Source organism: Leptopilina boulardi, unplaced genomic scaffold, assembly GCF_019393585.1.
Source record: "Leptopilina boulardi isolate dan_hultmark-lab unplaced genomic scaffold, ZJU_Lbou_2.1 LbouV2_310, whole genome shotgun sequence".
NCBI classification, from domain to species: domain Eukaryota; kingdom Metazoa; phylum Arthropoda; class Insecta; order Hymenoptera; family Figitidae; genus Leptopilina; species Leptopilina boulardi.
This window is the reverse complement of record NW_026137875.1, coordinates 1,620,348-1,645,285: the sequence shown is the minus strand read 5'-3', so window position 1 is coordinate 1,645,285 and position 24,938 is coordinate 1,620,348. Positions and strand designations below refer to the sequence as shown.

Genomic DNA, 24,938 nt, shown 5'->3' with positions numbered 1-24,938 from the left:
AGGATCTTAATAAAATTTGGTATTCTACGGTTTTTGGGGTCGCTAATTACCAATTTGAAGTCAGTTTTTCAAAATTCAAAATGGCGGACGAGAATTAAAAAAGTCATTGGATTCGCTCGAAAATTGTTACTCGGGGGGTTTCAGGGTTAGCAAATTTGATCATTTTTAAAAATAAGTTTTAGGAAAGTACGCCATTTTGAATTTAAAAAATTTGACTTTTATTTTTGTATTTACATTCAATCACTCCAAAATACTTTCTGTACCAAGTTTTGCAAAAATCCGTTATGATTTGATAAAGTTATTGAAGGTTTTAATTGTGTAATGCATTTTAATTTTTAACCTGTTTGATTTTTGTATTTATATATGATGCATTATTACATAATAGGTTTATTATCGTATTTTTTTTGAGTTTTTATATAAGTTTAACAATTGCAATACTTTAAATTTATTTTCCCTAAGATTTTTCTGAAATACAGTGGCGTTCGTATTTACCCCCATATTTTAGGAAAGTTGCAAAGTATCGAGGTAAATACGAACGCTAAGTTTCCTGCGATTGTAATTTATCAAAAATTTTTTCTACCCCATAAAATTGTTCTATGGAAGTAAAGTAACAACTTCATGCACCAGAATACCGGAAGTATTGTCTTTTAAAAGAAAAAACTTATGTTATTGTTGAAACTTACTAAAAGCGTTCGGATTTACCCCACTTGACCCTATTAAGTTTTAATAATTCTTTCATAAATAATATTAAATACCAATGATCCTTATCTTATAAATTTCCTAAATCTGAAAACTAGTGCGAATTCATACGAAAACGCAATTAGAAAACGAAAAATAGGAAAGTAATATAATAACAGCTGCGACTTTGTGCTTCCTGCATGCTTCTGCCATCTGACGGAGGCAGGACGTAATAAAGCTGTCATTAAATTACTTTCCTATTTTTCGTTTTATACAATCGCGTTTTTGTATGGATTTAAAAATACGCTAACTTTATTTGTTTGTAAAATATTAAATTTGTTATTAACTTTTATTATAATTAATTGATTATAATATTACCAAAACAAAAAAAGAACATTTTAATATTTTATGTACTGAAAGCGCACAATTTAAACTTTAAAAAAATGTAAAAAGGTAAAATATATTTTTGGTTTTCAAAAAAGAGTTAAATTTCGAATTTTTTGAAAATTTTATCAAATTTTATCTCAAAACTTTAGAAATTTAGTCTCATACTGTAGGTACCTATAATACAAAGGGTCAAATCTTTCGTTAAATTTATTTTATTAAATTTTTATAATAAATTATTGCAATTATCTACTTACTATTGGAATGATAATTTATTTTTAAAAATTAAATTAATTTTAATTTAATTGGAAACTAGTTGGAGATGTATTTTCAAAATGGAAAGAAAGCAAGGAGGTCGTATGGTAATTTTCTATTTGAAATGTAAAAGAGTTTGCTTATTGTTTCACGATAAATGAACCTTCGACTTTTTCTTTTTTTTTTATAAATAAACAGTATAAAATCGTGTCAAGTTTTTATTATTTAATAAAAAATTATATATATTCTAAACTTTTAATACAATCATTGGAAGTTAGTTTGAACAATAAGTTACCTAACGGATGAGAAATATGAGATCTTGTTACAGACTATATTGGTTTTGAGAATCATTATATTTGTCTCCGTAACTCTCTCAGAAAAGTATATAGTTTTACAACTTATATAAAATTATCACACTAAGATAAAAAAAGAAAGAAAAGTTTTCCTAATTGGAAAATAAAATGAATGGAAAAAAAACTTTTCGACCTAGTTCTTTTTTTTTTTTGATAATTAATGTTCTTGCTATAGATATTTTTCGTGTCTTAGACAAAGGGTATAGGGGGTTAAGGATACAAAAATTGCCGTTGCAGGTATTCTGTTCAAATTGACACCACATATTGCTACCCCTGTGAATATAAAATTCTGCAAGTATGAACCCATAATTCGAATTTTTGGGGGAGTTATGGTGGGGGAAAGGAAAATAAAGAAATCCATTTTTCTCGAAAACTACTGAACCGATTTTAATGAGCTTTGAATATGTTATACATGTCGCTAAGACAATTCTAAAAAAAAATCTCAAAATTTTTTTTTGAAAAAAAGTCAAAAAAAATTAATTTTGAAATTTTCAAAAATTTTTTTTGGGGTGATTTTTTGAAGTGACCACTTTAATTTTTTTTTTAAAAGTTACCTTATAATATCCCCTTTAACATATATTTTTTTCAGATTTTTAAAAAATGTAGTTTTTGAATAATTTAACGAAAACCATCGTCGCGCTACATGACGCAGCGCGCACAGTGTGCTGATGCAGTATACAGGGTATTCCAAAAGTATGGAAACTTTCAAATATCTCGAAAAGTACGAATTTTTGTAAAAAATGTTCAAGACAAAAGTTGTTCCAAACAAAAAGATGTACATCTTTGAAACCAAAAAATTGGGCCCGGAGCCCAATGTTGGGCCCTACAATGAAAAAAGTGGTTTTCTTAAATGAGACCACTAATTTTCAGTATCAAATTCGTAATCCCCATGAAATTCTGCGTTCAAACATGTGGTATAAGTGCCCAAAATATTGGGCCCAATCCAAGATATTGGGTCCAAAATTTATCAACAGATAAATAAATTTTAGAAAATCGCATCTTGGAGGGATTTTGAGATCACAGGATTAGAAATTGAGCATAGAGCCCGATGTAAGATTCTGCAGTCCAATGTGAGGGCCCAATATTTTTGGAATTTGTACCACAAGTCTAAGCCCAGAATTTCATAACGATTACGAAATAGAAGAAAACTAATTTTTTTACTGCCTCACATTGGGCTGCGAAATCTTACATTGGGCTCTGTGCCCAATTTGAAAAGTAGCTTTGAATTTTTAATCCTGTGACCCCAAAAACTACAAAAGATGCGATTTTATAAATTTATTTATTTAACGAAAAATGTTGGGCCTAATCCCAGACATTGGGCCCAATATTTTTTGGCTTTTGTACTACAAGTTTAAACCCAGAATTTCATAACGATTCTGAAATGGATACTGAAAATTAGTGGGTTTTATTTAAACAACTAATTTTTTTAATGTGGGCCTCACATTGGGCCGCGGTATCTTACATTGGGCTTTGTGTACAATTTGAAAATTAGCTTCGAATTTCTAATCCTGTGATCTCAAAATCCCTCCAAGATGCGATTTTTTAAATTTATTTATTTAACGAAAAATGTTGGGCCTAATCCCAGACATTGGGCCCAATATTTTTGTCATTTTTACTACAAGTCTAACCCAAGAAATTCATGGGGATTACGAATTGGATACTGAAAATTAATGGGTTTTATTCAAGACAACTAATTTTTTTTACCGTGGGCCTCACATTGGGCGGAGGAATCTTACATTGGGCTCTATGCCCAATTTGAAAATTAGCTTCCAATTTCTAATCCTGTGATCTCAAAATCCCTCCAAGATGCGATTTTCTAAAATTTATTTATCTGTTGATAAATTTTGGACCCAATATCTTGGATTGGGCCCAATATTTTGGGCACTTATACCACATGTTTGAACGCAGAATTTCATGGGGATTACGAATTTGATACTGAAAATTAGTGGTCTCATTTAAGAAAACCACTTTTTTCATTGTAGGGCCCAACATTGGGCTCCGGGCCCAATTTTTTGGTTTCAAAGATGTACATCTTTTTGTTTGGAACAACTTTTGTCTTGAACATTTTTTACAAAAATTCGTACTTTTCGAGATATTTGAAAGTTTCCATACTTTTGGAATACCCTGTATACTGCATCAGCACACTGTGCGCGCTGCGTCATGTAGCGCGACGATGGTTTTCGTTAAATTATTCAAAAACTACATTTTTTAAAAATCTGAAAAAAATATATGTTAAAGGGGATATTATAAGGTAACTTTTAAAAAAAAAATTAAAGTGGTCACTTCAAAAAATCACCCCAAAAAAAATTTTTGAAAATTTCAAAATTAATTTTTTTTGACTTTTTTTCAAAAAAAAATTTTGAGATTTTTTTTTAGAATTGTCTTAGCGACATGTATAACATATTCAAAGCTCATTAAAATCGGTTCAGTAGTTTTCGAGAAAAATGGATTTCTTTATTTTCCTTTCCCCCACCATAACTCCCCCAAAAATTCGAATTATGGGTTCATACTTGCAGAATTTTATATTCACAGGGGTAGCAATATGTGGTGTCAATTTGAACAGAATACCTGCAACGGCAATTTTTGTATCCTTAACCCCCTATACCCTTTGAAAACTCATAAAATTCTTCTTAAAATTTATCTTTTAAGGCAAACATTTTCTGAATTAAAAAAAAATTTGGGATTTTGAGGTATACTATTTCCTTTAAAAATTTTTGTTTTTTTAAATAATGAAAAATTATTATTATCAATATTAGTTTCGATAGTTTTTTTGACGCCTTTTCAATTTTTAAAATGAATTAAAAAAAAAAAATATTTTGACCAAAAAGAAAGGATTACTATATAATTATGTTGTTGTAGAAGTGAAGAACTATATATATCGCAATAAAACTGTTAATTAAATAGGTATAAAAATAATTTTAATTAATTCACAGAAAACACTAATAAATTTATTATAATTTGTACATAGAGAAAACCAATTTTAAAAGTAGGAGAAACAGGGGTGTAATGACGCATTTCAATTGAAATATTATTAAAGACGACAATCATTAAAAAAATCAAGAAAATTGTTATTATTTAATATTAAATAATAATAAAAGTTTTAATTTTGAAAATATGTGTTTTTCAACCTTCTACTGAAAATGTTATCGAGAGAATTTTCATTCTGGAAAAACTTCTCGTGACAAAGTTTTTCCTTACACATTAAAGAAGTTTTTCTAAAAGTTTGGAATTAATTCTATAAAAAATAAAGAAGTTATAAGAAAAATAGTGAAAAACTATTTTTCCTTATACTTCAGCAGTAGCCATGACACCGCACGGCTTAGCTTCTTCAGGGGCGTTCTTATTATATAATTCGCCCTACACTCAAACATGAAAAAATAATTTGGCATACAAATTTTTGATTTTACTAATAATGAAATATTTTTGTATTCTATTTCTGTTAATAAACAAAAATATATCCAAAATACATATTAAGAATTATAATTATATTTGAAATCAGTATTTATACATTTCGAATAGGAAAAATTATAATTTTCTTATACAATATGAAAAAATAATTTATTATTTAATTTAAGAAATATATTTTTTATAACAAATAAATAATTATTTTTTCATGTTCGAGTGTAGGGCGTATTATATAATAAGAACGCCCCTGAAGAAATTAAGCCGTGCGGTGTCATGGCTACTGCTGCAGTATAAGGAAAAATAGTTTTTCACTATTTTTCTTATAACTTCTTTATTTTTTATAGAATTAATTCCAAACTTTTGGAAAAACTTCTTTAATGTGTAAGGAAAACGTTTGTCACGAGAAGTTTTTCCAGAATGAAAATTCCCTTGATAACTTTTTCAGTAGAAGGTTGAAAAACACATATATTTTCAAAATTAAAACTTTATTATTATTTAATATTAAATAATAACAATTTTCTTAATTTTTTTTATGATTGTCCTCTTTAACAGTATAAACTGAATAAAATGCACCAAATTTCAAAAAAATCCATCAATATTTATCAAAATTACGACGAGTTATGTTTTAAAAATCCATTAAATTATCGTAAAAATTTTTTTACTTTTTTGCCTCTATTAATTTTAAAAATATTCGTTTTATAAAAAAATCTCAAAGGAAAAAATGGTGCGGATTTTCATTTCCTACATTGAATGAAATCTTGTTAGAATATTTAATATTTTGACACTCATATTTAATATATTAATTTACGATTGCGGAAGATTTTGCAGATTTTGGGGTTGTTTATAGATTTCATTAATATTTTTTAAGAATGCCTAAAATAAAGATAATAAATTTTAATATATTTAGAAACAAAAATTAGAATAGTTTTCCCGAAATTCATAATTGTATTATGAAAACTCCAAATGTTAAATTCTAATACGCCCTGTAACAAGTATTAGAATAAAATATTATTATTATTATTTCCCGTTCATACAATGCTTATTCAAAAAACAAAACAAGACAATTCTTATTCAGATTTGCGTGCAATATCATTCCTATCCAAATGACAGTGCAAAAACCTCTTCAACTCGAATGATGGAGCCTCTATAACTCGAACGAATTTTGATTTCCCTCGAATAACTTTTCCATGAATTTTAACCTCTATAACTCGAATTTCAGTTTCGCAACCTCTATAACTCGAATTTAGTACGTATGGCCCTCAAAACCTCTGTAACTCGAAGGTTTTGTTTTTTGCTACCTCTATATCTCGAATCTACTACAATGTTAATTGTTATCAAACAGAGGCTCCTGTATTAAATTTAAGAGCTATGTATTATTGCTCGTTTAGTTTGCATTTGTATCTTCAATAACGATGAGTACGAAACGAAAATTAAAAACTTTATCATATGTGGAAAAGTTAAAAGTTATTGAAGATGTGAAAAATGGTGTGAAAAGAAAAGATATTTCTTTAAAATATGACCTACCTTTAAGTACACTTGCAAAATTGCAAAATTCAAAATTTTAAAATAAAATACAGAACAGAAGTCGTCAGAAAAATGATTGCTGACATGGAGAATGATACTGATTCACCTATTAACGTTTTACATGCACTGAGGATGATAGACAAAGCTTGGAGAAGTGTGACACAGGAAACGATAGCTAACTGCTTTAAAAAATGTGGATTTCCATCCACATCTGAGGAAAGTGTTGAAGAGAATCTTACAATTCCTGTAGAGTGGAATAGGTTAAAATCAACAGCGGGCATCACTTTTGAAGAGTTTACTGTACTTGATGAGGATCTTGCTACTACAGGGATAATAACTGATGCAGAAATAATTGACTCCGTTGACCAAAATGATAAAGATGAAGAAGAAGACTTATTGCAAAATGATGAGAAGCTACCTACATCTTCCGTTACAGTGACTACGAAATAAGCAAGAGACGCAATGAATACTCTAAGAACTTTTATCGAAAAGTGTAATAATATAGACGAAACTATCTTCTCTTCATTGTTTACTATAGAAACCATTGTAGACAAGGAGTGTTCAGAATCTTTAAAACAAACAAAAATAACAGTTTTCTTTTCATGTTAAAAAGTTTTTTTTTAAATTAAATTTAAAATTGTTTAAAATAAAAAATATATGTACAGTATGAAAAACCTCTTTAAATTATATTTTCAGAAACCTCTATAACTTGAAACCCTCTATAAGTCGAAACCTCTTTAACTCGAATTTTTTTGGATTTCCCTTCAAGTTCGACTTATCGAGGTTCTACTGTATAAATAATATATATATATATAAATAATAATATGTAAACTAATATATATAAATATATAATACAATACATTTCTTCTACATAATTAAATTGGTACGTATTTTAATATACATGTATTTTGATTTTTAACCTAGAATACTAATATGTTTATAAAAAAATTGTAAATTAACTTAGTAAATGAATATTTTATACAATTTCAATTATATAGTTTTTCAATTCAATTTGTCTTTTCAAACTACATTTAAAAACTTGATAATGATTATTAATTATTAAGTATATCGATTCCATATTTATATTATAAAGGTTTAAAATTAAATTATCAAAATTTTTTATTTCTAAATTTTAAACATTTCTCATAATTTTTATTTATTTAAAATCAAAAGTTTCAATTTAACCTTAATTTTCTACAAATATTATTGTGTAAGATTTATTTGTTATCTAGTACCTTTAAATAAGAATTACATTAAAAAGACAATTTTGCAGGAAATTTTGAATAAGAATTGTCTTGCATTAACCTTTAAATAAGCATCATATTGCTCGCTAACTTCAGTAAGGGTGTTTTCGGCATTCACTCAGAGTTAACTCTAGAGTTAGCAGTGGTGCTCAAATGTAAATTTTGATTTTCAGTTCGTCTGTTGGTTGTGAACGTTGTTGATTGGCAATTTGGCATAGACGATTCATTTTGATTGGCGCAGGGTTTGCAATTGTAACAACATGTGAAACGGGCCTTTTATTCTAGTAATGCAATGTTAAAATAAAATTTTTTGTTTCTAGATTTCATAAAAGTCCCCAAAAATTTATTACAAGATGACCCAGAGTTAACTCTGTTTTCTTGCGAGAGTAAAGAAAAAGGGTCAGTCCTAACCTTTAATGGCCGACAAAATTTGTGAACGGATTGTTTGTTTTGAGAAGTGTAAATTGAAACATAATAATTTATTTTTATTAAAAATTATTTTAACTTTTTATTTATAAAAAACAACTTTAATTAAAATAAATAATCTAGTTCCTTAAACAATTCAGATTAATTAAAGTTAGGGAAATAATGAAAAATTTGAAAACTATAAACTTTAAAAAAATAACACGTTTATGGTAGCAAAAATATGTTCCATTTTTAAATGAAAAACAAAAAATACGTATAAATTAAAAAAAGTAAGCAAACAAGGACAACTAACTTCAAACTCAGGGTGATGAAAATAGAAAATCAATTATTTTATTTAGGTAAATAAATTTTCAAAGATAATATCATTGAGCACCACTGTTAACTCTAGAGTTAACTCTGAGTGAATGCCGAAAACACCCTAAGTATTTTATTGCACGCGATTTTGAATAAGAATTGTTTTGCACTGAAATTTGGATAGGAATGATATTGCACGCTTTGAATAAGTATTGTTTTGTTTTTTGAATAAGCATTGTATGAACGGGAGGCGTCGATTTGTTTGTCCATAATTTTTATATAATTTTTATTTCTGCAATATAAACGAGAAAAAGTTTTGATAAATAATTGTTTTTAATTATTCTATATTTCTTTTTCTAAATATAATTATAGAATATTTGTTATAAGTTTGCTTCTATAATTAAATTAAATGATTTTATGATAAAAATTGTTCTTTGAAAGGTAATAAAATATTTTATTATTTCTTAATAAATAATTATTTTTATTTTTAAATATTTAACAATGTAATATTAAGTTTCTCACAAGTGCAGAAAAATCTGTCTATTTAATATATAAAGAAGTTCAGAATTTCTCATTTCAGCGTGAATTATGTACCTATATGCGTTGCGTTATTCTGCGTTTATGTATGCGTATTGTAGTTAGGATGTGTTAGAAATAATTTTAAGCCAATCAAAGCGTGCCAGTTATGTGTGCGTGTATTAAGAAAGACTCCGTCTACCCTCGAATAGAGAAGGAGAGAAAACCTGAGATTTAAATTAAGAAATAATAATTTCAGTTTTCGTAAAATGTTTCCAGTTAAAGGAAAAACTAGACCAACTTTTATTATCAAACCAGAATGTTTCACAATTGAAAAACAAAAATATCAAAATTTCTATTCAGATTTATTAAATATTATAACAAAATTTTTTTCCGTGTACAGGATAGCGTTTTTAAAAAATTTTAATTTTGAATGATATGTTGAAATAATTTTACTCTCCATATAATATAGTCAAATTACTGTACTGTAAGATTTTAATCAACGTTTCATTATTATTCATTCATTATAAATTGTGGAAAATATGCCAAAATGACTGATTTTGATACTTGAAAAAAGAGGTTGTCTTCCTTTGAGTTTTGAATTTTTGTTTTTAACTTTCGTGCTACCGAAGCTATATAAAAAATGTAATATCTGCTCTAGTTTTTCACGAATCGTATCGCGATTTTAGGTCACTGAACAAAATTTTCTCTACTTTCGAAAAATGGAAAAAAGCTAATTTTTTTTTATATTTTCTCTTGTTTATTTATGACCAGAAAAAATGTGGAATTTGGCGGAGAAGTGTATTTAATTTTTATTTGTTTGTAATTATTGCTATTTTAAACAAATTAAGGATTACATCATCCAAATATTTTTTTGTTCAAAAGCTTGATTATTGTGTCAAAAAACTTAGTGGCCCACTTCAGAAGTTTTAATATTATTTAATATAATATTTAATATTATATTTTTAATATTCAAGAAGAAGAAAGATCTACATATAAGTCAACTTAGTTGTGTGGTCAGAGAACATGGATAAAAAATTTATCTTTGTTTCTACTTGATGGATTTTAGTTTTCAAATTCTTAAATTGTTCGTATACTGAAGTATATTTTTATTTAAAAAATAAAGTTAAATTTTTTTTGTTGAAATTTCTTGTTTTTATTTTGTTAATGAATTTTTTTAAAACGCTGTATAAAAAATATGCTTTTTTCAAATTATTTGATATTTTTACCAAATATGTATAGCAATTCCGAAATAAATAAAAAAAAAATGGATTAAAAAAAGTAGTATACATTTAAAAAAAAGAATAAAAAACAAAGAAAATTATTCATAAACAAAATTGATTTGAAAAATATTTACTTTTAATTTTCAACGTAAATAAAAGTAAAAGGACATTTTTCATTTTGAGATGTGTGTGTGTGTGTTGAAATTTATAGCAATATCAAATTAATTGATATATTTTGTTATATAACATATTTTGACCAAGTTTAACACCAACTTTTATATATGAATTTAAACTTTATATAATTTATAATGAAAACTACCATTTTCCTTCGTAATCGATTTCGATTATCTCATTATTTATAGACTCATTCTAATTGCGAATTAGTTGGGGCGATGGAAAAACAAGCAATTATATTATATCGAAACTTTAAAGGTAAAAGGTTTGTCGGTTATATCGAGAGTCCTGTTAACATTTAATTTGAACCGTAAAATCGAAATTTCTTTGAATGAATTCTTTTTTTTAATCAATTTACTTCACATAGTATAAATGAGCAAGATTTTTTTCCTATCTTTTTTTTTTTTTTTTAATTTTGTTAAATTTTCAAATGTGAATAAGAAAAAAAGATCTTTTTATAAAAATGAATGGCATGCTCAGTCCGTTGTAAAAATGCGGGTTTTTTCTCTGAAGATTAATTAAATATGCAAGTTTCAAACGAAGTACTAAAAATAGCACATATACACGAGTGCAAACTAAAATGAAGGCTACTGACTTTTTTATATACACATATATATATAATTAGGATATAGAGTTAATGAAGATTATTTAGTGGTTTAAGTCAAGTGTATATAAGTTTTAAATTCTCACTTTTTATTCCAAGCACGTGAAAATGTTGAAATTTATTTAAAACTGAGAAAAAATTTTAATTAAAGTTAAAAATATAGAATTTTTATTTTAAATATAGATAATAATTAATTTTAAAAATTATAATTACAATTTAACCATTAAAGTATGTGGGTACAAATCGTCAATGTGTGTGTGTGTGTTTTTTTTTTTAATTAAGTGCCATTTTTAAAAGCGTGCATTTAGGACTATATATTGGATCAACTTATTAGGTAACCTTAAAATAATTTTTAATAAAAATATATACCTAGTCATTTAAAAAAATATTTTCCTAAGAAACTTTTTTTTCTATCATTGTTTATTCTGAAATATTCTTTAACAGATCAATTTTATATCAATAAAACTATTTTTTTCATGTTCCTAAGAAAAATTTCTATCGATTTAAAAAAAAAATTGATTGAATTTCATCAATTTGAGTCGAAGATATAAGATTTCCAAATATCCTGTACGGAAAAAAAAGAATTGCTTACAGATGCTAACTGATGTTTGCTATCGGATCTATCAAAATTAGTAACCACAGCTAAATTTTTTGCTATAACAACGAAAAAGTTTGCAGTGATAAATAATATCAGTTTTAATTTTTAAAAATTTACTGCCACAGCAAACTTTTTTTATGCGTGTGGAGTAAATTTTGTTCTTCCTCTTAAGAGTGTCGAACGGTCTCTGAAATTCTTTGGCATTTAGTAATCGTCCTATAAAAACGGCACTGAAGGTGAAAATGATAAACATTGCTTTTAAAATACTTTTTTCAAAATCGGACAAAATACCAAGGATCCTTATCTTATAAATTTTTTAAATCCGAAAGATTGTGCGAATCAATTGAAAAAAGCGCTTTTAAAACGAAAAGTAGGAAAGTAATATAACGAAAGCTGCGACATTGTGCTTCCTGCAAGCATGTGCCATCTGACGGCGGCAGGACGTAGTAAAGCTGTCATTATATTTGTTACGGAGTAACAATAATTAAATTATTTTTTGTAAAATATTTAATATTTTTGTAATTTTATTTTTCTCATACGAAAACTTTTAACTAAAAACTAAATTTGAGAAACTTTTACTTAATATTGGACTACCTGAACGTCGGTATGTACCTCTTTTTGACCCTTTGCATATCTGGTACTGAGATCTTCATGTTAACGACAATTGAGCGCTACGTCATTTATTGCACTTACCAACCGTTTTTACCTAAGTTTCACAAACTTTTATAAGCGACGTTGTCATATTTTTAAAACTTTAGAAATCCCAAAATTCCGATGTTGCCAAATTTGTAAATTACTGCGTTTGTCTGTCGAATGCCTGTCTAAAGGGATCAGAATCCAAGTGACCATGATTCGAGCAATACACAATTGTGAGTCACTGCGCGCAAAACATTAGAATTTAAATATTCACCTTTCATATCAATTAAAGTTTCATATTTATGTACAGTAATTTGCTTCAATAAAATATGTAAAAATTTAATTCGCTAAAATATTTGATTTTCTTTCAAAGCCCAAACAAAATATGGTCCTTCGAGCCGGATACTATCAAAAACTTAGTGAGCAGTGATCCTATAAACTTTGAAAAGAAATGAAAATTTATTTTTAGTGATTAAATGTTCGCGTCCTAGTGAGAGAATAAACATTTTAATAACAGTTGCGTTTTCGAGACACTGATTCATCGAACTATTAAATTCAAATAATTATCATCGGCAGTGAACATTACACTAATATTGCTGTGAAATTTAACAGTGTTTCGTTTTGTATGTAGAACTCTACATATGCAAATGCAAAACAACGAGTGAAATCTACTAGGACTCTACACGAAAGGTTCAAAGTCGCGCTTTAAAAAGGTTTTTGTGTTTTTCAAAACCTTTTAATTGGATTGAATTAATCATTGTTCAATCTAATCAATTTATTCGAGTTTGGACGTCAATCACTTCAACTCTTTCACGATCGAGAAACAATCTTCAAGGCGTGATCCAGAAGTTCCATCTTCAAACCTACCGAGAAAACATCTTTAAGGCCTGATCCAGAGGTTGCATCTTTAAAAAACATCAATGGAAGTGTAAGTCAGAAAACTACTTCCAATTCCTTCCTTTTGTTTTAAATCTATATTATTTTTATGCTTCAATCTTTACAACAATTTCATTACCTTTTCTTAAATCAAAAATCGACAAAAGAAAATGGCAACTGAAGAAGAAATCAAACCCTTGCGTAAAGATAGAGGTAACATCAAACGAGCTTTAACATCTTCGGAAACTATTCTCTCGGGAATTAATTCAGATACCGATCTTCAAACTTTAAATTTACATGTTCGTTTGCAAAATCATTTAACATTGTGGGATCGATTTGAAATCACACAAACTAAAATTGATAATTTGACCGACGAGGTAGAAATGGAATCACAGTTCAGCGAAAGAACAGATTTTGAAAATAGATTCCATCGAATAAGCGCGTTGTATCAAAAACATATTCAAAAGTTAAACGTTTCAGAAATTAGTCCGACACAATCAATTCACTCAGACAATAGTTTCACAAATAATGGTAGCAATCCATCCAATCAAATAGTGGTTGACAATACTACTCATTTAGGACTGTCTCGAGAAACCGAAACTCAAAATTCAGCACATTCGCGTATGAATCAAAGCCAATTTCAAGCACATGCACGCTTCGAACTTCCCAAGATCAAAACTCCTACCTTTGAAGGTAGTTTCGACACCTGGTTAACCTTCCACGATTCCTTCAAATCCATGTGTCACGACAATCAATCTATCTCTCCTATCCAAAAATTCCACTATCTGAAAGCATGTTTGACCGGGGAAGCTGCCGAAGTAATTTCTTCGCTCGAAACCACTGAGAGTAATTACGATGTAGCGTGGAATCTTTTAAAAGAAAGATTCGACAATCGGAAATTTATTGTTGAAAGTCATGTGCATGCTTTATTTGAACTTTCAACAGTATCGAAAGAAGTTTCGGTTAGATCCTTATTGGATAATTTTCAAAAACGCTATCGGGCACTTCGGGCTCTCGATCAACCTGTCGAACAATGGGACACTCTCCTCATTTATATCTTACGCATGAAACTTAACAACTACAATCGCGAAAAATGGGAAGAATCAGTTGGTAGCACTCAACTTCCCTCACTTAAAAAAATGACTGATTTTTTAGAACAGCGTGCTTTAATTGAAGGGACTCAAACAATGTCCAAATTACATGTTTCTAAAAATCAGGTCAAAAATTCAGGAAAGGGTTCAACCTGTCTCACCACCACGGTTCAGAATGAAAAACCAAAATTCAAATTTTCATGTCCAATTTGTCAGAAACCTCATATGCTTTACACTTGTCAGCAATTTCAAAATCTATCTCCCAAGGAAAGATATGACGTAGTGAAGAAGGCTTCAATTTGTTTTAATTGTTTTTTCTCGAACCACAAGACTAATGATTGTCGAAAGGAAGGTTGCCATAAGTGTTATCAAAAACATCACACTATGTTGCACTTTGAAAAGGAAAAGGTTGAGGAAAGTAAAGACATTCCATCAACTACAACGTCTCTTGTCAAATTTGAAGACAAAGGCCCTTCCCAGGTACTTTTAGGAACAGCTGTTATAGATATTCTAGATGGTAAAGGTAAATATCAGCCTTGTCGTGCTCTTCTAGATTCTTGCTCACAGTGTAATGCTATCACAGCTAAATTTGCTGAAAGGTTATGTCTTTCTCAAAACTCGATTGATATCAAATTGCGAGGAGTAGAAAATCTTCAATCAAAAATTTCTCGCTCGGTGTCTAGCCAAATCAAGTCTCGCTATGATAATTCCAATCTATATATGAAGTTTCTAATCTTCCAGGAAATTTCTGAAGCAATGCCTTGTGTTCCTCTCGATAGAAGGTCAATAAACGTTCCTGAAGGTATCTTTTTAGCAGATCCTTCTTTCCACGATTCAAGAGAAATAGATATTTTGATTGGTGCAGAGTATTTTTATCAATTATTGCGCACTGGACAAATTAGGGTGAACAATCAAACAGCCGTGTTTCAAGAAACCGACTTGGGGTGGATTTTGTCAGGACGAGTCACGCATTCTCAAAAACAATTTAATGCAAAGTCCAAACCTCAAAACAAAATAATTTGTAATGTTATTAATCTCGAAGAACTCCCAATTTTATGGGAAATCGGTGAAGATAAAAAACAAAAAATTCTATCAGAGGAAGAAGTATCTGCAGAGAACCACTATTCAGAAACAATAAAACGCTTAGAATCAGGTAGTTATAAAACAGAACTTCCTTTTAATGAAAAAAAGAATCTTTTAGGGAAATCGAGCGAGTTAGCATTTCAAAGATTTTATTCACTTGAGAAAAAGTTTCTTAAAAATCCTGTCTTAAAAGAGCAATATTCTGATTGCATTCAAGGTTATCTGGATGAGGGACACATGTCTCTTCTAAAAACTGAAGATACCCAAAAACCAGGTTATTTTCTTCCGCATCATGCTGTCTTTAAAGAGGATAGTATCACAACGAAAACTCGCGTTGTGTTTGATGGCTCAGCCAAATCGTCTACGGGAATTTCCCTTAATGACACATTTTTTATAGGGCCAACAATTCAAAATGATTTGTTTTCAATCGTTCTTCGATTTCGATCCTTTCCATATGCTCTTACTGCTGATATTCAACAGATGTATAGGCAGATAGAAATTGCGGAAAAGGATAGAGTTTTTCAAAAAATTTTGTGGCGATTTTCCCCAGAAGAACCTATTCAAATTTATACTCTTAATACAGTTACATTCGGTACTTCTTGTGCTCCTTTTCTGGCAATTCGAACGCTTCATCAACTTGCCGACGATGAAGAGAATAATTTTCCACTCGCATCGATGATTTTAAAAAGAGATTTCAATGTTGACGATGTATTAACTGGATCTCAAACCTTCCAAGGTGCGTTACAGCTTAGAAATGATTTAATTGAATTGTTAAGAAGGGGAGGTTTTGTTCTTCGAAAATGGGCTTCAAATCATGCCGCATTATGCACTGATTTTTTAAACAATCAATCTGACAATTACATGTCTTTGGATCTTTCCGATACAATTAAAACATTGGGATTGTATTGGGATCCAAAATCGGATACAATTATGTACACCGTCAATCAAGACGAATCAACTGAAATTTTGACAAAAAGAGTAATCTTATCTCAATGCTCGAAATTATTCGATCCGCTGGGTTTGGTAGGGCCAGTCGTCATTGTTGGAAAAATATTAATTCAACAATTGTGGAAATTGCAATTAAATTGGGATAATGAAGTCCCGCCCGATATTCAACAATTTTGGAAGGAGTATTTAAAACAATTGCCCCTTCTCAACAAAATAAAATTTCCGCGATTCGTGGGAATCGAAAATTCAATTGAATTGCAACTCCATGGTTTCTGTGACGCAAGTGAAAAGGCGTATGGCGCTTGCATATACCTTCGCTCAGCTGATTCACAAGGTAATTATTTTTGTAACCTTTTGTGTGCGAAATCAAGAGTTGCACCTTTAAAAGTTATTTCTTTACCCAGGCTCGAGCTATGCGCTGCAGTATTGCTGGTCAAATTATTTGTTTTAACTGAAAATTCCTTGCAGTTGTCAATTCAAAATAGGTATTTTTGGTCCGATTCAAGTATTGTTTTAAATTGGGTGAACACTCCTCCTCACAAATTAAAAACTTTTGTAGCTAATCGGGTTTCAGAAATCCAAGCATCAACCCATTTTAGTGAATGGAAACACGTTCCCACTAAAGAAAATCCCGCGGACTTTATTTCACGCGGACAAAATTCGGAAAACTTTCTAGAAAATCTCATGTGGATATCAGGTCCTCAATGGCTATCTCAAAAAGAGGATGCATGGCCACAATTAGAGTTTCAAACACTAGAGGTTCCCGATGTACGAACTGCTCAACCTATGTTCTCAGGGATGATTACACAATTTTCTATTGATTTGTTAAGAAAATATAGTAATTTACGTAAATTACAGCGCGTAATAGCTTATTGCCAGCGATTTATTTCTTCCTGTAAAATAAAAAATGCAGGAAATCGAGAAACGGGCAGTCTCACTACCTGTGAACTCGAAAAGGCCACAATCACTATTATTAAATTGGTGCAATCAGAATCATTTTCGGAAGAAAGGCAAGCCTTAATGAAAAATCAAGAAGTTCCAAAAAAGAGTCCCCTCTTGCCTCTTAATCCATTTTTAAAAGATGATATCATTAAAGTAGGGGGAAGATTGAGTAATGCTGATATTCCAGAAACTCAAAAACACCCGATTGTGTTACCAAAGGGTCATCCCATAACAAAACTTGTTATTCAGGATGAACATGTTAAGCGAATGCATGCGGGAGTCAACGCTACATTGTACGGCGTTCGAGAGTCGTATTGGCCGATAGACGGTAGAAATACAACTCGTCTTGTTGTAAGAAAATGTATACAGTGTTTTCGGGCGAAGCCGCGGGAATCAAATTACATAATGGGAAATTTGCCCACAAATCGAGTTTCGTTTTCTCGTCCATTCCTTCACATTGGCGTCGATTTTTGTGGCCCGTTCTATACTAAAGAATTTCGTCTCAGAAATCGAACCAAGGTGAAAACATATGTGTCAGTTTTCGTTTGTTTTGCAACAAAAGCTGTACACCTCGAGTTGGTTAATGATTTGTCAACCGAAGCTTTCATTTCTTGCCTCAAGCGTTTTTGTTCTCGTCGCGGTATACCAAAAACCATTAAATCAGATAATGGCACAAATTTCGTAGGAGCAGATAATGAATTGAAAACATTGTTTCAAAAAATCGATCTCACAATCAAAAATGAAAAGGTAAAAGATTACCTTTCTGATAAAGGTATCACGTGGACCTTTAATCCACCCAGGGCTCCACACTTTGGTGGTCTCTGGGAGGCAGCGGTTAATTCATTCAAAAAACATTTTACTAGAATAGCCGGTACATCACTTCTTTCGTATGAACAATTACACACATATGTTGTAGAGATTGAAGGAATATTGAATTCTCGTCCATTGACCGCGTTATCCTCTGATCCAAATGATTTTAATCCTTTGTCTCCTGCTCATTTCCTGATTGGTAGTTTAATGACAAGTATTCCACAAGAGGATCTTCGTAGTTTGCCTCTTAATCGTCTCAACGCATGGCAAACTATTCAACAAATGCGCCATCATTTCTGGAATCGATGGCATCATGAGTATTTGAATGAAATGATTTCCAGAAGTAAATGGCAATCATCTACAAATCAAGAAAACATCGACATTGGCACTTTGGTCGTCATAAAAGATGACAATCTACCACCAATGAGGTGGTCTCTCGGAAGAATTGTTGCTACACATCCAGGGTCCGATGGAATTGTACGAGTCGTTACAATTCGCAGTCCAACAGGGACTTACAAAAGAGCACTCAAAAAATTGTATCCACTTCCAATCGACGATTAAAATTCACGAATTTTCTTTTATAGTAAATAATTGTCAAAAACTTTTCTTCTTGAAATTAAATAATTTTCAACAAATTTCTTTGTATATGAACAAAAACTCTACAGTTAAGTCTTCATTTTTTAACAATGTAATGAAACATATAACTAATTAATTGATATAAAGGAGATCACAATTTTTAGAAAATTTAATAATAAATCAATTGCTTCAAAAAATAGTAATGTACAAGAAAATGATTTTCTAATTTGTCATATCATAAACTTTGTATGCAGTGTGAATGTAATCTTATTGTTGAACTAATACCGTTCAAAGGGGCCGGCATGTTACGGAGTAACAATAATTAAATTATTTTTTGTAAAATATTTAATATTTTTGTAATTTTATTTTTCTCATACGAAAACTTTTAACTAAAAACTAAATTTGAGAAACTTTTACTTAATATTGGACTACCTGAACGTCGGTATGTACCTCTTTTTGACCCTTTGCATATCTGGTACTGAGATCTTCATGTTAACGACAATTGAGCGCTACGTCATTTATTGCACTTACCAACCGTTTTTACCTAAGTTTCACAAACTTTTATAAGCGACGTTGTCATATTTTTAAAACTTTAGAAATCCCAAAATTCCGATGTTGCCAAATTTGTAAATTACTGCGTTTGTCTGTCGAATGCCTGTCTAAAGGGATCAGAATCCAAGTGACCATGATTCGAGCAATACACAATTGTGAGTCACTGCGCGCAAAACATTAGAATTTAAATATTCACCTTTCATATCAATTAAAGTTTCATATTTATGTACAGTAATTTGCTTCAATAAAATATGTAAAAATTTAATTCGCTAAAATATTTGATTTTCTTTCAAAGCCCAAACAATATTACTTTCCTACTTTTCGTTTTCCAACCCTTTTTTTGTACAGATTTACACAATCGGATTTAGAAAATTTATAAGATAAGGATCCTTGGTATTTTGTCCGATTTTGAAAAAAGTATTTTAAAATTAATGTTTATCATTTTCACGTTCAGTGCTGTTTTTATAGGGCGATAATTAAATGCCAAAGAATTTCAGAGATCGCGTTCGACACTCTTAAATGAAAGACATTTCTCAGAGTGTAAAGTATAATTTCCAGAAAACCGAGATGCTTTTTTATAAGTGATGTTTCCATTATTTAAATGTAGAATGACATTTAATCGTGATAAGAATTTTCCAGATTGAGAAATTATAACTAAAGGACATTGAAATTAAATAAAATGAGAGAATTTACTTCTGCTTTATAAATGTATTTAATATATACTTTTCAGACGTTTAATTTAGATTTGTAATCAGATTAAAGTGTCTTCTTTTTAATTATAAATTTAATTTTTGTCTTATTATTTGAGGGAGAATATATAAAGTATGCGCTGGAGATTTTTAATTGTTTCACACAAAAGAAGAAAATCTTTAAATGTAATTATCAGTAAAAGAAAATGTCATTTTCACCTGTTTCCCTTTAATTTTCTTCGCCCACACTATAGTATATATATATTCACTCAAACCATTTTTCTGCTTTGTTTCAGATAAGTTGCACGAGAGAAGGATATCTTATGAAGCAGACTTGGACTTTTCAACGATGGAAAAGAAGGTACTTCAAGTTGAAGGGGAGAACCTTATACTACGCAAAAAACAACGAGGTGAGTTTTTAAACCAAAAATTTTTTAATTTTTTTAAAATTGTTTTATATAATTTTTTAATAAGAACCAAAAAAATAACAATAATAATTGGAAAATAATACATATAAATTAAAATATTGTTTTCTCTAATAAATGAACAAAGGAAATGAAAATACTTAAAATTAAATATTATTTAATATATTTAAAAAATATATGATTTAAAAATTTGAAAGTAAAGGATTATAGAATTTTCTTTCTAAATCTGAATAAGTAAAAACTTTAGATAATTTTAATTTAACTATAAAGCTAAAAGTCAGTCGATAATTCAAATTATTAAACATTTTTACTGATTCAGAATTAGAGAGTAAATTATTGATCAATTTAAGGGGTTAAACCACTCTAGAGCGTCAAAAAAAGGCCTAACTTTAGAAATTTTTTTCAAGAAAAGTTTAAATGTACTGAAAAATATGTTTACATATCTTTATTAGGTACACTTTAAAGAGAAAAAAAATATACTTCATTAATTATTTTGTTTTTAAATATCAAATTTACAGGTACGTGATAGGAACCCTTTCTGAGAGGAATCACGTCGCGGCCGGAAAGGTTTTAGCTCCAATTTTCATCCTAGAACAAAAAACAAATTTCTTTCTATTTTTACATCTTAAAAGCTAGAGAAAGACGTAGGGGATTTTTTTTCAATTGATTTTTGCAAAAATGGCGAACATTTTAAGGAAAAACCGAGTTTTTTACTTAAAAAATTGACACTAAATTGTTTATAACAAAAAAAATATGCAACATAAAAAAAAATCCGTACGTCTTTCTCTAGATAATGTTATTGAGAAGCTACAGTTTAATTTTTAAGTAAATCGGTTGAGATTTGTAAAAGTTATGTTTCCGGCCAGCACAAAAAATGTAGTTTTGAGAAAAACGAGTTTAAAGTTTTACTTACGACTTTTTGGATATACCTTCAATGCTGCAATGCCTGCGCCGTATAATTGACCTTCCAAATTAAAAAGTTTTTCGACTTATAATAATTGATATTGTTTCTTATTCTATACACCCTTAGGCACCTTTTAAAGCAAAAAAAATTTTTTTGATTTTTTGAAAATTCTAGAGTGGTTTAACCCCTTAAAAAGAAAGATGAAAATTAAATTAACTTCAAAATAAATGCTTATATGATTTAAAAAAATGAAAAAGTACTTAAAACAAATTAAATTCAAATAGAAATTAATTTCATAATTAACAAAATATAAGTAAAAATAAATGATATAAGAAAATTACATTATGTAAAATTTAAATATAAAAATTAAGATATTTCTTAAGCTAATAATTTTTTTTTAAATTAAATTATGTTTATGATACAAATGGTTATAAATAATCATCAAAAAAGGCGTGAAAAAAAATCGTAAAAGAAGTTCAATTATTTTGAAAAATTTTAACTTTTTCAAGATTATAACATTTGTTAATTATAATTTATTAGAGGGATTTGTTTTCCAATTTATTGAAACATTAACTATTTTTACTAAAGAAATATACTCGCTTCCATTATATAATTGTAAAACTATATATGATTGTTAAATTATTAACGAATCGAGTGAAAAGTTAGAGAAATCTGGGAAAAGTCAGCACAACATTAAATTTCGAGCGACTCTGCGAATAAATTAATTTATTATGTATTTAATTTACTAAATAAATTTCACTAATTTAACAATAGAAAATTTTTTTAATAATTTATTAAAAATATTAGTTTTACTTTATAATTTATTGAAGGATTAATTTATTTATAAAATTAAAATATTACTTAATTATAATTAGATACTATATAAAAAATTTATTTACCCTGAAATCAGTTATAGAGAAAAGTTTTTTTTTTCAACGAAAAAGTTCTAATTAAACAAAAAAAAGACGTTGAAATGTAATTTTTGTCTATTTCAATTTCATTAAGAATGCCAAGTTTCTCGTATCAAAATTTTATCACAAGCCTTGACCTGAGTTTTTTTATTACGACGTATTTAGAAAAGAAACAGAAATATCGAATTAAGGAAGCAAAAAAACAGTTTAGAAATTGTCCATTACTAAGAACTATTTTTATAAAACATTACTATTTAAACAGATTTCTTTTATTGGAATTTTTTTTCGACATATTGCGATCTTATTTATTTTCGTTATAAAAGAAGGATGTTTTTAATAACTTAAAATACACTTATATATAGATGAAAATTCATCAAGCGTACTCGCCTCAAAAATAAAATTTCAGGATCATTCTGATATTTCCCTTAATAAACGTTTAAAAATTATGTAGATAAATTTTTGAGACCTCTGCTAGGTTCTTGTGAAAAAAGTTATGAGTGTTTTTGTTTTTTTAACAATTAACATTGAGTTTTATGGAAATTGAGTACTTTTTCATACATATTTATTCACCACAAAGTAATTAACATTAGGAAATTGATGAAATTTTTTTAAAATACAAAACAGATATATAATAATATAATTATAGACATATCTGGAGCCTATAATTCTTGACCGATTCCCATGAAACTTAATAAAAAAAAAATTAATTAGGATAAAATCTCGATATATAATTGTTGACATTTCAATAAACTCAAAAACTTTTGAAATTATTAATTTTTTTTGTAACTTTTGCTAGTAAAGATGCTTCTTAGCTGATTAATCACTGAATCATGACATTAAATGATACTTACAAAAAGTTTTGAAATTCCAACAAAAACATCTTCGATGCAAAAAGTTACGCCAAGCAAAAATTATCTTAACCATCGAAACAATTCGTGAAATGAAAGTTAGCCAAGTAAATTTTAGGATTATTTTAAGTTTTAATTAATTTTTTTTAATATTAATAGGGGAATAGTGTCAGGGTTGGACACAGTTTTGGTTTTTTGTTTATAAATATTTTGTTTAGATAAATTCAGTCAATTGTGGTATATGGGTGGAAAAATCTACAAAAGATGAACACTTTTGCTGTGGACCGTAAATTGATTGGTCCAAAATTAAAAAAGTTATAAACATTTTAAAAAAAAAATTTAGTCAGGGTTGGACTTTTCAGTCAGGGTTGGACACTTTTTGAAAATCGAAACGCATTATTGGTAAAAACGTAAAATAACATTTGTAATGTTTTTTATTCTTATTTTTTCATGTTTATCTTTATTTATTGTTTACAAATTGTAAAGCTTCATGGGTTTAAAAAAGGAATGAACTCAAATTACAAAAAATAACGCTTTATTGTTCCAAATGACTCAATGAAATGATGAACAAAATTTATACAATTTAAGTATTATTTTTCTAATATCTTTGGCACAATTTTGCACTGAACAATCAAAAAAATAAAATTTATAATTATTTATTTATTTATAAATTGTGTCAAATTCATAATTAATATGGGTGTCCAACCCTAACTAGAAGCATCATTTTCGAATTGTGCTAACCATAACCAGACATGTGTCGCGATTCGATTTTTCACTTTTTTTCTTCTTAAATTATGTATCGCACAATACATTCAATAAGCTTACCTTACCACTTTTGATTCTCCAAAAATGTAATGCCACAAAAAGTTAGGTTACACTACTAGAAGATTCGTCACGTACGCACACAGGTGGCGCTAGTGTTCTTATTTAAAAAAAGCCAAGTGTTCAACCCTGACAAGTGTCCAACCCTGACACTATTCCTCTACTTAAATTTAAAAATGGAAATTTATACAAATTATAATTTTAAAATATGCGTGCAATGTAGAAAAAAAGAATAGTTTTGGTTTAAATATGAAATAGAATTAATAATTATTGTCAAAATAATTAACTGAAATAAATTTTTTGATTAAGAAAAATTTATATCGTAGTATTTAATAATAATTTTTATTTTTTAATATATATATCCTTCATTAATTTTTCGTTATTCACTTGCAGTAGTATAGTGGGGCCGTCCACATATTACGTAACGCTTTTTTGGGCAATTTTAGACCCCCCCTCTCCCCTCGTAACACTACCGTAACGGTGGCTAAAGACCCCCCCTCCCCCTACTTTTGTTACGTAACATTTTGATTTTTTTAAAAATGATTATAATTTATCAATTAAACGACAACGAAATGATATTTTATAAAAATATTTTTATTTAACTTAATGAGAAAATGGGGCATGGACTAAAAAATCGAATTTTTTAAAATATTCTATTTTCTTATATTTTCAAGTTTAAAAAATACAATGCGATTGTTTAAAAAAAAAATATTGTTGATAACACCGTTTTCTCAGACTCGGTCGCTTGTTTGAATTTTTTCGAATATTTTCTATAAATGTGGTTAAAAAAAACTTGGTCCGTTAACATCTTCAAAACATACAATTAAATTAAATTTTATTTTATTAATCGTGAACAATTAATATTTAACATGCATTTCATATATAAATATAAGTTACTGTAATTGAAAAATATTTTAAGCGCAAATTCAAGTATCAAACACTGAACAAGCAGTTCAGAAGAAAAACAAAACAGTAAACAATATAAAATTCGTTTATATACTTACGTGCAATAAATATTAACACCACACACATAGAAAATTTGAAATTTTTTTAACCTCGTTTTATTTTTGATGTCTATTGCGACCAACTAGAATTTTATTTCGTATACACAAAACTAAGGGTATGACCATATCGTTTCTGTTATAAA

At 28.6% G+C, this 24,938-nt stretch overlaps 1 protein-coding gene across 4 annotated transcripts in view; it reads left to right on the top strand.

Annotated features, from left to right (window-relative positions):
• The window catches only part of LOC127283781 (diacylglycerol kinase eta), a 179,970-nt gene that overhangs the window by 12,766 nt on the left and 142,266 nt on the right, over positions 1 to 24,938 (top strand). For all 4 annotated transcript variants that reach the window (XM_051308870.1, XM_051308867.1, XM_051308868.1 and 1 more), the window contains exon 3: positions 20,178 to 20,291. In XM_051308870.1, coding sequence (XP_051164827.1) covers positions 20,178 to 20,291 — 114 coding nt within the window. The remainder of the gene's footprint in view (positions 1 to 20,177; positions 20,292 to 24,938) is intronic.